Source organism: Tupaia chinensis, unplaced genomic scaffold (genome assembly GCF_000334495.1).
Source record: "Tupaia chinensis unplaced genomic scaffold, TupChi_1.0 Scaffold000226_1, whole genome shotgun sequence".
NCBI lineage: Eukaryota > Metazoa > Chordata > Mammalia > Scandentia > Tupaiidae > Tupaia > Tupaia belangeri.
The window spans coordinates 1,605,792-1,620,548 of NW_006159701.1; the positions used below are offsets into that span (position 1 = coordinate 1,605,792).

Sequence of the window (14,757 nt, forward strand, 5' to 3'; positions counted from 1 at the left end):
AGTGAGAAATAATCCCCTGCTGGGGATGGCCACGCCACAATCCCTTCTCCTCCATTCTCCTCTCGGGATCTTGGGCACGCATGCACACGCGCCCGGCGTGAGTTTTAAGCCACCGGGTCCGGGACATGAACCACGGTCAACTACGTGGGAGTCAAGCAACATAACCATGATGCCACCATGATGCCATCTGCTGGCCCCATGGCAAAAATCTTAAAAGAAAAAAAAAAAAAGGTTGTGCCATTTGTGGAGCAAAATGCAACTAGTTCTGTGTGGGAAAAAAAGTTAGAGACAGCAGCAGGAGATGAAAAGGATTTGGAACACCAAATCTGGAGAAATGGTGTCCCCTCAAGGTGCAGCAGGATTTTCAGGTCAGATTGGAACGACAACCTGCTCAACATTCAGAACCAAGGGTCTGTCGGGGTGAGAGGATGACAGGCGTGGGGACGACACCAGTAAGCTGCAAAAATCATTTGGACGTCACAGAAATACTTGAATACTTGACGTAGAAAAGAGAACAGGCCATGCCTTCAGGGAGTTTGGTCCACCAGGCGGGTATTGGAAGCTGTTGACGGCCACGCTTTCCTTCTCTTTCCTTGAAACACTGATGACAAGTGCCCGGTGTGATATTTGAAGACATGGATTGTCTTGAGTCGAATCAAGCTCCAGAGGAGAAGGATAAACTGCTTTAGGATTGGATATGGAGACACAGAACCCTTGCGCATTGCCAATGGGAATGGAAAATGGGGGGGTGGGGGGCAGTGTGGAAAATAATATGGTGATTCAAAAACAAAATTAAAAATAAAATTGGCAGAGGGTCCAGCAATTCTACTTCTGGGTATATGCCCCAAAGAACCGAAAGCAAAGATGTGAATGGATATTTGTATATCCACGTTCATGGCGGCTCTCTTCCCAACAGCCCAAGCTGGAAACAGCCCCTAGGTCCATCGACAGTGAAGTGAATTGGCAGAATTCGGGTGGTCCATGCAATGAAATAGTTTTCTGTTTTACTTATTTATTTAATTTTTTAGAGGTTTTTGCCTTAGGCCATGTGCACTCGCCAGAGAGAGAGACAGACAGAGACGGTGAGAGGAAAAGTGAGAAATCACCCCACAGGGGGATGGCCACACCACAATCCCTTCTCCATTCTCCTCCTGGGGTCTTGGGCACACAAGCATACCTGCCCAGCGTGAGTTTCAAGCCACTGGGTCAGAACTCAAGCCACGGTCGGCCATGTAGGAGTCCGGGGACATAGCCACTAGGCCGTCTGTGGGCCCTATTTATTATTCCATTTTAAAAAGGAATTGGGCCAGCAGGTGGCATGGTGGTCAAGGTGACTGGACTCCCACATGGCCAACCACGGTTCACGTCCCAGATCTGGCGGCCTGCTTCCTCACATTTGCTCTGTTCGCCTGTCTCTCCCTGGTGAGCCTATAGCAAATGCGGGAGGGGAAGAGCATAGGAAAGGAAATTTGGGGGAAAAAATAGAGAGGTAAGACATTTGTGGGACACAGATAATGGCTTATTATCTGTGGGTGAGGATGTGTACAGTATTCTCAACTGGGCGGGACTGAGGTGTGTATCAAGCTGGGTAAAGTCTCTTGACAAGCTAAATGATGTCTAGCGATTGAATGTATAAATAATAATAATAAAGTTTTAAAATAATGACAATAATAAAATTACATAAATAATTCTTTTTTAAAAACAAAAAGAAAGGAAGAAATTCTGCCGCATAGAAGTTCCATGGATGGACCTTGAAGACTTTATCCCAGTGCAATGAGCCAGTCAAAAAGAGACGGCTCTGGGGACCAGCAGTTAGCGTAATGGCTATGTTGCTGGACTCCCACGTAGTCGACTGCGGTTCAAGTCCTGGACCCAGTGGCTTAAACTCACACCAGATGCGTGTGCATGCGTGCCCAAGATCCCGAGAGGAGAATGGAGGAGAAGGGATTGCGGCGTGGCCATCCCTCCTGGGGGGGGTGATTTTTTGCTTTCTGTCTCTCTGTCTCTCTCTGTCTGTCTGGCGAGGGTACACGCCCTATAGCAAAAACCTCTAAAAAATAAAAATTAAAAAAAAAAGAGAGAGACAGCTCTGGTAGGACCCGCTTAGCCGAAGGACCTAGAGTAGTGGCACATGAGGGGGTCGGGAAGTAGAGTGATGACTGCCAGGGGCTGCACAGCTGAGGAAGGGCATGCCCAGTGGTACAACATCTCTGACCTGCAAGAGGAAAAGAGTGCTGAAAACACTGCGCATGGACCCAGCACTGCAAAATGGCAGGTTTCGTGCTACGTGGATTTTATCATAGTTTGACCTCTTAAGTAAGATATAAGTCATTTTTTTTTTAGGATTTGCAGTCCTCTGTAAAAAATAAAAAAAAGAAGAAAAAAAAGAACATGTTTGCTATGAAGAAAAACTAGCTCACCTGCTGGCCCCAGGGAAAGGTTAAGCCTGCTAGTTCATCTCAAGCTACAGGGACTTTGTGTCTGCGTCTGCAGCTGAGGAGAACAGCCACCAGAGGGCAGTGTGGGCTGACGAGTTGGAACCATTTACTGTATATCCGCCATATCCCAGACCCTGATCTTCCGGCTTGCCTCCACAGCGGCATCTCCAGTGAGGAAAATCGGTATCACATCATCTAACTTAATGCGATGTAGCATATGCCGTTCTGAGGTGGAGGAAGAACTGAAAAGACTGGTGATTCAGTTGATAAGAGATCTTAGGGAAGGCTTCCTGGAAGAGGAGGAGTATTAAAAGACAAGACCAAGACCAGCAAATGGCCTAATGGTTATGTCACTGGACTCTGACATAGTCAACCGTGGTTCAAGTCCCAGACCCAGCGGCTTGAAACTCACACAGAATGCATGTGCATGCATGCCCAAAATCCCAAGAAGAGAATAAAGGAGAAGGGATTATGGCAGGGCCATCCCCCCAGGGGAGGAGGTGATTTCTCGCTTTATGTCTCTTTGTCTCTCCAGTAAGCACACACAGACCCTATTGCAAAAATCTCTCTAAAAAAAAATAATAAATAGGTAAGACCTAGCCAGGCTAGATGGGCAGGTTAGGTCTTGTAAGGTGAGACTATTTCGTGATTAAACAGCCGCCATCTCCTGAGCACCCATAACGTGCCAAGAAATCCTAACCCTGCACACTTGTTATCTCATTGAGTCCTCACATCTCTGTGAGATAAATACTATCGTTCCCATCGTGCTAAGAAAAATGCAGACCAGAGAGATTATGTCATTTACTGGGGGACACACAGCTAGTAACAGAGGCCAGATTCTGACCCGTATTCCACAGTCCGGTTCATCCTTCCATGCCATGTGCAATCTGTGCCCGGGGGTGGGAGAGAGGAAGGTGAGTCGGATGCGAGGGGGGACTGCAGAGGGAGGATGCTGAACAGGATGACTAAAGCCAACCGCAGCGGCTCTGATCAGCGGTCCCCAAAGAGCTGTGTGAACTCATCGGTGCTCCTTTTGGCTTGCATTTCAGCGGAGGAGTCTCTGGCCTGTGACAACCCAGGGTTGCCTGAAAACGGGTACCAAATCCTGTATAAGCGACTCTACCTGCCTGGGGAGTCCCTGACCTTCATGTGCTACGAGGGCTTCGAGCTCATGGGCGAGGTGACCATCCGCTGCATCCTGGGACAGCCATCCCACTGGAACGGGCCCCTGCCCGTGTGTAAAGGTAAAGGCCAGCAGCACAGTGGGTAAGCCCTGTGCCTAGAGAGCTGGGTCCCACGTGGCCAACGGTGGTTCGAATCCCGGCCCGGGTGGTTTGGAGAAACATGCCCAGTGTGTGTGCATGCATGCCCCAAATCCTGGTTTGGCAAAATGGAGATGGAATATTAGCATAATCACACCCCATGGGGAATTGCTCTCCCTCTCTCTCTCTCTCTCTCTCTCTCTCTCTCTCTCTCCACACATATAAAAATAAAATAGAGAGAGAGACATGCACACTTGTTATCTCATTGAGTCCTCACATCTCTGTGAGATAAATACTATCGTTCCCATCGTGCTAAGAAAAATGCAGACCAGAGAGATTATGTCATTTACTGGGGGACACACAGCTAGTAACAGAGGCCAGATTCTGACCCGTATTCCACAGTCCGGTTCATCCTTCCATGCCATGTGCAATCTGTGCCCGGGGGTGGGAGAGAGGAAGGTGAGTCGGATGCGAGGGGGGACTGCAGAGGGAGGATGCTGAACAGGATGACTAAAGCCAACCGCAGCGGCTCTGATCAGCGGTCCCCAAAGAGCTGTGTGAACTCATCGGTGCTCCTTTTGGCTTGCATTTCAGCGGAGGAGTCTCTGGCCTGTGACAACCCAGGGTTGCCTGAAAACGGGTACCAAATCCTGTATAAGCGACTCTACCTGCCTGGGGAGTCCCTGACCTTCATGTGCTACGAGGGCTTCGAGCTCATGGGCGAGGTGACCATCCGCTGCATCCTGGGACAGCCATCCCACTGGAACGGGCCCCTGCCCGTGTGTAAAGGTAAAGGCCAGCAGCACAGTGGGTAAGCCCTGTGCCTAGAGAGCTGGGTCCCACGTGGCCAACGGTGGTTCGAATCCCGGCCCGGGTGGTTTGGAGAAACATGCCCAGTGTGTGTGCATGCATGCCCCAAATCCTGGTTTGGCAAAATGGAGATGGAATATTAGCATAATCACACCCCATGGGGAATTGCTCTCCCTCTCTCTCTCTCTCTCTCTCTCTCTCTCTCTCTCATCACAGTTAAAAATAAAATAAAGGGAAAGAAACCTATTCACCACATGGGATTCAAGGGGCCTGGAGATGACAAGACTGGCTCACAGGGAGTCTTGTTTTATAAAGTGAGATTTCTGGATGTTATTCCATCAAAGATGCCACAAATGCTGTATGCATCACTGAGAAAGGGGGAAAAAAGGTGCCAATTAAACTATGACACGCTGTCTTCTTGTTTAGCATTTTTATTTTTACTTACTAAGAAGGAGCTCTGTGAAGCTTAGACGTTTACCATACATCACACTTCCGATGACATTATAGTAAAAATATAAACAAGTTGGTTCCAGGGTTTTTAAACATCCCAAACTTCAGAGTCTGACACTTTGGAATCATTTTCGATTCAGAATCTTCGCTGCCCCATTTTTCGGTTCAATATTGCCCCAAACGCATGGACGCCACGGAATTCCCTATCCAGAAAAGAAGGGAAGTCCTTGGTAGAGCTGGGCTGGACTCGGGTGAGGCCAGACAGGCGCCTGAAACAAAAGGAAAACGCACTCCTAGTGTCGCAATGGTGAGTCCTGGCCAGAGAGCCAGCCTGCTTTGGGCTAATGCTCGGAGAATGTGGCTTACACAGGATCACCTCGGCACTCCCTTTTCTCAACCACTTGGACCCCGTGGGTTAGAGCGCTCCCCTGCTGCCGGCGGGGCGTTCCCTGAGAGCGCTGACGCCCCTTCTGCAAATGCTGGCGATTTTGCGCTCCGGGTTCAAGACCCAACGGAAACCGTGCGCGCCCCCTGGTGGCAGCGATCATAATCCAGCGTTAATGGAAAGGCACGCCCCATCTCAGAACCGGTCGTGGGCAAATTGCATCTTCAGATCAAGGAAATAACCGTTCATTGAAATTAAGCTGTGACACGCCGAGTGAAATTTGGATCCGTGCCTCTGGGCCCTGGAGGTGTACAGTCAATAATAACACCCTCGATATGTGCAATGTTTTAAACGATTCCCTTTGAGAATCAGGCAACACGATCAGTTCGCGCTCCAGGGGAGCAAAGCGTGAAGTTCCACATTCTACTTAGGAACGCATAACTTCCGTGGGCTCCCAAATGCCTTATTCAGGAACCCCAGTTTTAAGACTTAAACACACTTTTTGTAGCCTGCTTCTCCACTCCTAGGTATATGCCCAAAAGAACTGAAAACAGGTATTCAAACAGACACTTTGTGGGCCAACCGGTGGCATGGTGGTTACGGCGGCTGGATCCCACCTGGCTGGATGAGCTGACAGGTCTTTCTTTTTTAAGTGCTTTTTTTTTTTTTTTAAAGTGCTTTCTCACTTTTCCTCTCTGCCTGTCTGCCTGGCAAGGGCACACACACCCAATAACAAACTAAAAATGAAAATAAAAGCTCCTGATTTTGCATTAAAAAGAAACACTTGTGCTTGCATGTTTATAGCAGCATCAGTCACTGTATCCCAAGGACGGAGACATTCCAAATGTCCATCCACTGATGAATGGATAAGCAAAACCATCTGCTGTGTGGAGTTACAACACCGGAAAGTTTTTCAGAGTTAAGATTTCCTCTGTCTGTTACTCGAACACTAACCAAAGTTAATTCAATTTGGGGTTGGTAAGTTTTCTGTGGGAAAAACATATTAACAAGGTTTGTTCTGAAGAAAACCTCAGTAAGGAAACCAGGAGAAGGGCTACTTTAGGTGCCACACATCAACTGCCCCAGGACTTGTTGAATTCTTCTCTGAATAATTACCCAGCGTCTCGTGGAACAAGGAGAAATCAGAGTTGCCAGTGAAACACGAGTGGATTTTCTCTCCCCTTCCTCCATCCTTTCTGGAAGCTAGAACTGACCATCTAAGTTTCCCATCTCATCTTTCCCTGGACTCAGACAGACAAACTTGGAACGTGAAGGAAGGGGTACCTATTTTTCTTTAACAACAACAACCCCAAAAAGATCATGCTAGCCATTATTCTGTTTTGCCTTTTCTCCACGTATCAGCGGCATCGCTCAAGTTTTTCCATCGCTGCCCATCGCGCCACGCTGCGAACGTTTCCTGACGCACCCACCATGTCCTCTGTTGATGGAGCTGCCAGTTCTGTCTGTCTGTCTGTCTCTCTGGTTTTGTTTTTGCCAAAAACATCCTTGCCCATGAATCATGGCGTGTCACCCTGCGGGACAGATTCCCCAAAGGGGGACCGATAACGGGGTACAGATCTCTGGAGGATGAGGTCTGTTGTTTTTGTGTTTTTTCTTAATTAGCCAGCAGGCACGTGCATGTGTGGAGAGAGACAGAGACAGAGAGACTGATGGAGCACCTCCCATGGGGGAATGGCCACGTTGCACTCTCCTCTGTCCATCTCTCCCTCATTTCAGAATTTCGGACATGCACACACGTGCTGGCCTTGTTTCTCAAGTGCTGGATCTGGGACTCGAACAGTGCAGTCAACCATGTGGGACCCAGTCACCTTAACCACCAATCTATGGGCTGGCTCTTTTTTTTTTTTTTTTTTTTTTTTTTTTTTTTTTTTTTGGGGGGGGGAAGAGATTCAGCCTGCACCCCCAACAGAGTCTTGACACCGCAGTCCTCCCCTAGCTTCAACCAGCCTCAGGTCATGGGCACATGCATGCTGGGGTAGTCAGGCGGGTCCCCCGAAGTGAACTAGCAAGCTTCCTGAGTTTTGTGGACACTGTCAGCCTTCCTCACAACCTGGTGCAATTCGCTCTTCCCTGTGGATGATAGCGTCTGTTTCCGCATATCCTCGCCAACATTGGTGTTGCCAGGTTTTTTTAACGTTGCCAATCTGATAGGAAAATGCGACCGCATCAGAAAATACACAAACATTTGGGCCAGCCCCGTAGGCTAGTGGCTAAGCTGGATCCCTAGTTCGAATCCCAGCCCTGGTGGCTTGAAAAACATGCCAGGCATGGGCACCTGCATGCCCCAAATCCAGACGAGATGAAAAAATGGAGAAGGGATTGTGGCTTGATGACGAGATGGAAAAATGGAGAAGGGATTGTGGCTTGATCATGCCGCATTGGGGGTGCTTTCTCTACTTCCCTCTCTGTCTCTGGCGAGCAAACATGCCCTCTGGAAATACACACACACACAAATATATATATACACACACGCATGATTAAAAAAACATGAAAAGATTAAACCAAATTTTTTTCAGATTATTCCCTAAATGTTATTTTCCATCTACTACCAGCTGAGTCAGCCCCCTGCCCCATGTTTTCTTCCACAGCATGACCGAATTCCTAGCACCACAGGCTCTGGGGAGGCCCTCATGCCTTCCTCCTCTCCATCTTTACTGCTGAGACGCTCCTCCCCGACAGCCCTATGAGGAAATGACAAGTCACTTCCTCTTCCCAACTGGCCCAGGCTTGGCCTGGCTCTGCTACAGACCACCACTGACCTTGGTGAAGTCACTCAGCTACAGGCCACCCACTGTCCTTGGTGAAGTCACTTCTGCCTCTGGTTCTTTTTTTTTTTTTTTTTTTTTGAACCCCGACAAGTGTTTTTAAAGAGCAAAAGGAACAAACACACTTTTTTTTGAACCCCGATCAGTGTTTCTAAAGAGTCAATGGATCAGCCAACAGCAGCCTCGGAATTACTGAGGAGCTGGGGAGAACCACAGAAATCTACCCCCAGCCATGCCACTCTAGCAAGTTCCAGAAAGGGCCTAGGGCCATTAATAAGGCTCTGAGAGACCCACAGCTCCACAACTCCACACCTCCTTCCGGTTCTCAGATTCCATAGGCCTCAGACCCACCAAGATCCAGCTCATGTTTAGAGTGGATGCTCTCTACCTCAGTCTCCCATTTTCTTGATGTCAGAGACCCTGAGAGGTTAGTTTAGCTAGTCAGTTCATTAGCTTTGCAGCTAGGTTAGTTCTCATTATATGACAATGACATAAATCAGAGAGTGACTTTAACCACAGTACTAATTAGGAAGACGTAGGGTTGGGTATGAAACGAGGGCCGTTAAGCCTTGGATGGCTGCCCTCTCCCATCTCTCTCCGCTGCAATCCTTTCTCCCAAGTTCTTCAAGCTGGGGTTTAGTGCTGCTGGGAGAAACCCTTGTCCTTGAAATGTTTCTGCGCTCAGCTCCCACAATGCCCTTGAAGCCAAAGCATGGGACGCCATCCCTTGCTATCTGAACCTCTAGAGTTTTACAGGAAATGCAAGAAAATGAACATAACTGGAATATAAAACCTAGCCACATAAATACACAGAGGGTAAAAATGGGGCTAGAACATCTTACACAAATATGTATTTCAAAGCAGGAAAAGAATGTCAGCTCCAAGTGGATTTCGTGTAAAGATCTTGAGCCTCAGGGTTCATCAGAGATTTGGCCTCCAGAGAAACGATGAAAAAGACCTTCCCTCCCCACATTGTGAAGGACACAGGCGAAGGAAGGTCGGGTGGGTGTATCCCGCCTCTACCACTTGGAAGCTGTGTGATGTCAGAGAAGTCGCTTCACGTCTCTGGGCCTGTCTGCACCTCTGTCAAACAGGGATGGTAACAGCACCTACCCCGCGAGGTGGTTGTGGGGTTGACTGAGTCAGCGTCTACAGGAACCCTGGCACCATATCAGACACGTGACACACATTCAGTGATTATTCCCCATCACGTTTCTCACTCTCATGTCCTTCTTACGGGTCCCGTCTCCTCTCGGGAACACCGGAAGTGAGGGAGTCCAGTCGTCCTGAGGGTTGTGGCAGCTCAGGATAAATAAAAGCAGAATGCTCACTGCAGGATGCCCACAAAAGAGTCCCCTGGGCTTTGGCATCTGTACCCCGGGGCTTTGTTTCATGCAAACGCAGTGATTTGGACCTACACTGACCAGTGCTTCTTCGTTTCTCTTTCAGTGAATCAAGACAGTTTTGAACATGCTTTAGAAGGTGAGTTCCACTATGAGGAAATCCAATACAGCAAGTGAATAGAGGAAGTTGTATCTAGGTGCTTTTTAAAAATTAAAACTATGGGCCCAGCAGGTAGGGTGGTGGTTAAGGTGCTGGATTCCCACGGTGTGAGTCCTGAACCATGGTGGCGCATGTGCACGTGTGCCCAAAATTCCAAGAGGAGAATGGAAGAGAAGGAATCGCAGAGTGGCCATCCACCTGGGAGGTGACTTCTCACTTTCTCTCTCTGGTGGGCATATGTGACCCTATGGCAAAAACCTAAAAAAAAAAAAAAGTTAAATAGACCAAGCCATGGTGACACGCTGCTAAGACACCATGCTTCACAGGCTAAGACCACTTGGTGGACCCAGGTTTGATTCCTGCTTCAGTATAAGGCTCAGCGTGGTGGTGTGTACCTTTAGTTCTAGAGATTTCTGAGGCCAAGATGGGATGATCTTGAGCTTGAGTCTGGACTGGGCAACATGGCAAGATCCCGTCTTAAAAAAATGGTGGCAGAGGGAGAGCCAGACTTGCTGATGTATGGCCATCGTCCCCACTGAGAGACTGAAATAAGAAGATTCCAACATGGCAAAAGCCTGTCTTAAAAAAGAAGTCAATTAAAGGAAATTCTGCCTTCACACCACCAAAGATAATGTAAAAACAAATGATATTATAAAGAAGAGAATAATTGGCTTTTCAACTAAACATCCTAAATACAACCTGAAAGGGCTTTGACATCAGTCAGTACATGACAATTTCAATCAGGGGCGACGAGGGAACCCAAGTTAGAAGGGTGTAACCCTGTTTTTGGGCTGCTCTACCACCCGGTGCTACCTGAGGGCTGCTAAATCCAGCCGCGCCTCGCTTTCCATGCTGAGCGTCTTTCCGGTTTCCGGTTTCTGGAGGGAGAAGTTTGCCCCCAGAGATTTCTGTGATATCTTCCCTCTGCCTTTTCCATCCATTTCTTTCCAATCTTCCCTTCTGTTCTCCTTTTATTAGGAGTTCTCAAATGAGGTGTGTTGATGTGCAACAGATAGTAAAAGCCTTCCAGGTTTTAGTTTGGGTTTGGGTTTTATTTTTGTGGGTTTTTTCCCCTTTTCCAACCCCTCCCAGGGGTAGAACTCATGTTAGTTTGATACAAAACCACTCACCTAAGCTGTGCTGTCAGAAAAAGTTGTATTCATGTTAGTTTGATACAAAACCTGCTCACCTAAGCTGTGCTGTCAGAAAAAGTTGTTTCATTTTACAAAAATGTTTCATCTCACAAAAATGTTTCATCTCCTCAGTTCGAGTCAACCAGAGGCCAGCAGGTGGTGTGCTGCTTAAGGCCCTGGACTCCCACATGGCTGACCTCAGTTCGAGTCCCTGACCTGGTGGCTTGAAAATCACACCAGGCACATGTACGTGTGTTCCTAAGATCCCAGGAGGAGAATGGAAGAGAATGGATTGCAGTGTGGCCATCCCCCCTTGCAGGGGGCAGAGGGGGATGATTTCTCACTTTCCCTTTCATTGTCTCTGGCAAGCACACATGCCCTATGGCAAAAAACCTTAACAAACAAACAAAATATATCTATCTCAACCAAGGAAGTCTTTCTTCATTAGGATTTCTGAAACCATGTTTAGTTTTTTGACACGTGTGCTCTCCGAATCTGGGTTATGTGGGTTACGTTTCATTGCAGCCCCCATCTGTGGTTTCGCTTTCTGCATGTTGAGTTACCTGAGTACGATACAATAGAGAGAGAAACCACGTCCCTGTAGCTTTCAGTACATCATCTTGTCACTGCTTTGCCATTCTTGTTGTCAGCCTGTCACCTGCCTCATTTTTAAATCAAACTTTCTCTAAAGCATATTTATCGGGAGAAAACATGGCTTATGAAGGTTTTGATACTACCCAAGGTTTCAGACATCCGCTCAGTGTCTTTTTGTTGTTGTTGTTTAAAGAATTATTTTATTTAACATTCATTTATTTATTTTAAGTTGACCAGAGAGGGACAGAGTAAGGGAGAGGAGGAAAGTGAGAAAGCAAGCCACCAGGTTTGGGACTTGAACTATGGTTGGCCATGTGGGAATCCAGCACCTTAACCACCATGCCATCTACTGGCTCCACAGATAAAGGATTATCATAGTAGCTGTCCCTTGTAATGGATGCTGCTCTAACTCAAGCGGGTGAAGCCAGGGCTCAGATGTGAGTGTAGGGAGCTGCACGAGTGAGTCACTCTACTTGGAAACTAGGGGGCATCTCATGCGTCATTCTTGATGCAGGGCATCCCTTCCCTGCCTTTACCAAGCAGCGACCCATGAGACTATCCTCAAGGGCTGGGGTTGCTCAAGATAATGATGCCATCATAATGTTCTGTGCTCGTGCATTTATCGTGGGCATTAGGATTGATTTTCCAGGCCCCGTAAAGTGGTGGTTAATGGATTATAGATTGGTGTACAGCTAAGCCCTGTTAGACGTGACCATGAAGAATGGCGGAGGAAACCTGGAGACCAACTTTCTAGAAAAGATGCTGTGTCTCCCTTCAAGCCGTGCAGGGAAAACACACTCCATCCCCCGTAACAGCTATCAGAGCTCTTGTGATTGCTGCAGACGTTAGAAGGTAGCAGCGGCCTCCAGATGAGACTGAGAAGACTGCTTCTCAGAACCGGGGCTGGATCTCCACAGCTGGGGCACCGTCAGGGCGTGCAGAGCACAGAGCTGTGCAGAGGCTGCCCCTGGACTGGAGCGTCTCACTAAGTAGTTCTGGGAGAGGCTTACAGCTGGGTACAAGAAATTTCTCCTGGGGTTTACAGCCAGGTTTGGGAGCCTCTACATGAACCCTGTGGCTGGCCCCCAGCATCACCTACTCAGGCACACACAAGTGGCCTATTCTTGCCCACCAGTCTTGAACCTCCAATCCAGATCCATTCCTATTTCTCCTCTGCACTCCAGAAAATGTCCAGTAAGTCTCCTTTCTCAAGACACCTCACTTGGGATTTCTCTGTTTCATTCAATTGCATTTTAAGCAGATTTCAACTGTATGCTTCCTCCCCCCAAAATGAGTATGTAAGATCGGAGTTTAGGGAGTGTGGTTCTCAGTAGCCCTGTGGCCATTCACCCAAGGATGACTCTTGCAAAAGGGCAAGACTGTTTCCTCTAGTCTCTGCCTTAGTTCTCTGTCTAGAGATGGTTCTCCCATGTCTAGGGCTCTGTGGCACCAGCTCTTCCAGTGGGTGCAGACATGGGAAGGCAGGTGCCCACCTGAGAGAGGTAGCCAGGTACCACGTGAGCTGAGCATGTGAGACATGAGGGCCTCACGGGCTTGTGTGTTCAGTAGCAGAAGCGGCAGCCGAGTCATCGCTGGAAGGAGGCAACATGGCGCTGGCGATCTTCATCCCAGTCCTCATCATCTCCTTACTGCTGGGAGGAGCCTACATCTACATCACGAGGTGAGAGGTCAAGGGGGAGAGGGGCTGCTACTCACTCAGCCACCAGTGCTGGAAACCGGGCGCTCCCCTCTGAGCTTCAGAGGTTGCCCCGCTAGCTGGGGTGCTGTAGCATCCTGTGATTGTAGAGATGGCATGACCCAACTCAACCTTGTGGGGTAAATATTTACAATGGCCGTCTACCCAGCCCGTGTGGTAGGAGGGCTGAATGGACAGCAGCCAAAAGGCCAGACACCATTCCTGACCTCAGCCTATGGTTGAGTGGGGGACAGACCTTACACAGTGTCTGGCACACTGACTCATTCCTTCCTTCATTCTCTTTCTCATTCCTTCATTTATTCACTACATACATAAAAGACTCTTCAAGCTCATGGAGAGTGTGCATTACGAGGAAACTATGCATGAATTGTAAACGTGTTTACACCAAAATAAATTCACGTTTTCACTTCATCTTTCCATCAAGCCCCCTCGTGTGGACAATCTACTGTGTACCAGACACAGCCCCCGGCTTTAGAGGTCATAGAACTTGCATTGAATAAAGAAGGGAGATAGTGAACTATGCCCGGAACAGTCGCTAATTCGATCAAATCCACGGTTATTGAACACCTACTATGTGCCGGGCAGTCTTCTGGGCTATAGGAACATCACTGTAAACCAAACAGAAGGTACCTTTTGCCCGTAAGGGACTCTGGTTCTCATGAGGGAAGACAGAAAATCAGCGAAGTGTGTTGCATGGTAGTTGATCAATGAAGAGAGACAAAGTAAGCTGGGCAGGGAGAGGAAAAGGCTCTGAAACAGAGGTGGTGTTGCATTTTCAGTGGAGCGGGGAGAAGAGGCCCCACTGAGAAATGACGTGCAGTGAGGACTTGAAAGCAGGCATGAGTAAACGCAGCAGGTATATTGCAGAGGAGGGTTGCAGGCAGTCACACGGCGTGTGCAAAGGCTCTGAGGTGGCCTCGTGCCTGATATAAATGGCTTCTGCCCTTTGGAGCTCGGTCTCATGGGAAGAGGAGAGTAGGCACACAAATAAATCCTAACACGCTAAGAAACTCACGGGAGGAAAGAGATGGGGCGTGGTGAGTGACAGAGGGACCCCTTCAAAGAGGTGGTCAGGAAGGTTGCTCTAAGGTGACATGGCATGTCACAGGTGCTCAGTGAATGGACATTAGTGTGCCTTTTAAAGTTTATATCTTCAGAGAGGCAGGGAGAACCCTCAACCAAGTCTTCATGCCATGATCCACCCCCAGCCTCAACCAGCCAAGATTATAGGCACACATCTGCATGCCTGGCGTGTCCAAGGACACCTCGGGACATGAACCTGGGACCTTCCCATACAGCTTCAGCATTGCAGAAGGGACTTGAAGCATAGCCATGGTGCACGAGCAGGAGGCACCACTGCAGGAGACTGAGACATGGGGGCACTGAGATGTGGACCTGTAATCCTAGCTAATCGGGAGGCTGGAGTAGGAGGATCACAAGACCCTGTTAATACTTCTCTTGGGGGTGGGGATGGCATGGTGGGTAAGGTGCTGGACTCCCACATGGCCAACCGCAGTTCGAGTCATGGACCTGCCAGCTTGCTCTTTTTTTGGAGAGGTTTTCGCTATAGGGCGTGTTCGCTCACCAGACAGACAGAGAGAGACATAGAGACAGAAAGCGAGAAATCACCCCCCAGGGGGGATGGTCACGCTGCAATCCCTTCTCCTCCATTCTCCTCT

The 14,757-nt window shown here is 48.5% G+C and overlaps 1 protein-coding gene across 1 annotated transcript in view; it reads left to right on the forward strand.

The window, feature by feature from the left end:
• The window catches only part of SEZ6L (seizure related 6 homolog like), an 85,896-nt gene that overhangs the window by 67,634 nt on the left and 3,505 nt on the right, over window positions 1-14,757 (forward strand). The window contains exons 13-15 of the mRNA XM_006147867.3: window positions 3,488-3,682; window positions 9,581-9,613; window positions 12,928-13,042. Coding sequence (XP_006147929.1) covers window positions 3,488-3,682; window positions 9,581-9,613; window positions 12,928-13,042 — 343 coding nt within the window. The remainder of the gene's footprint in view (window positions 1-3,487; window positions 3,683-9,580; window positions 9,614-12,927; window positions 13,043-14,757) is intronic.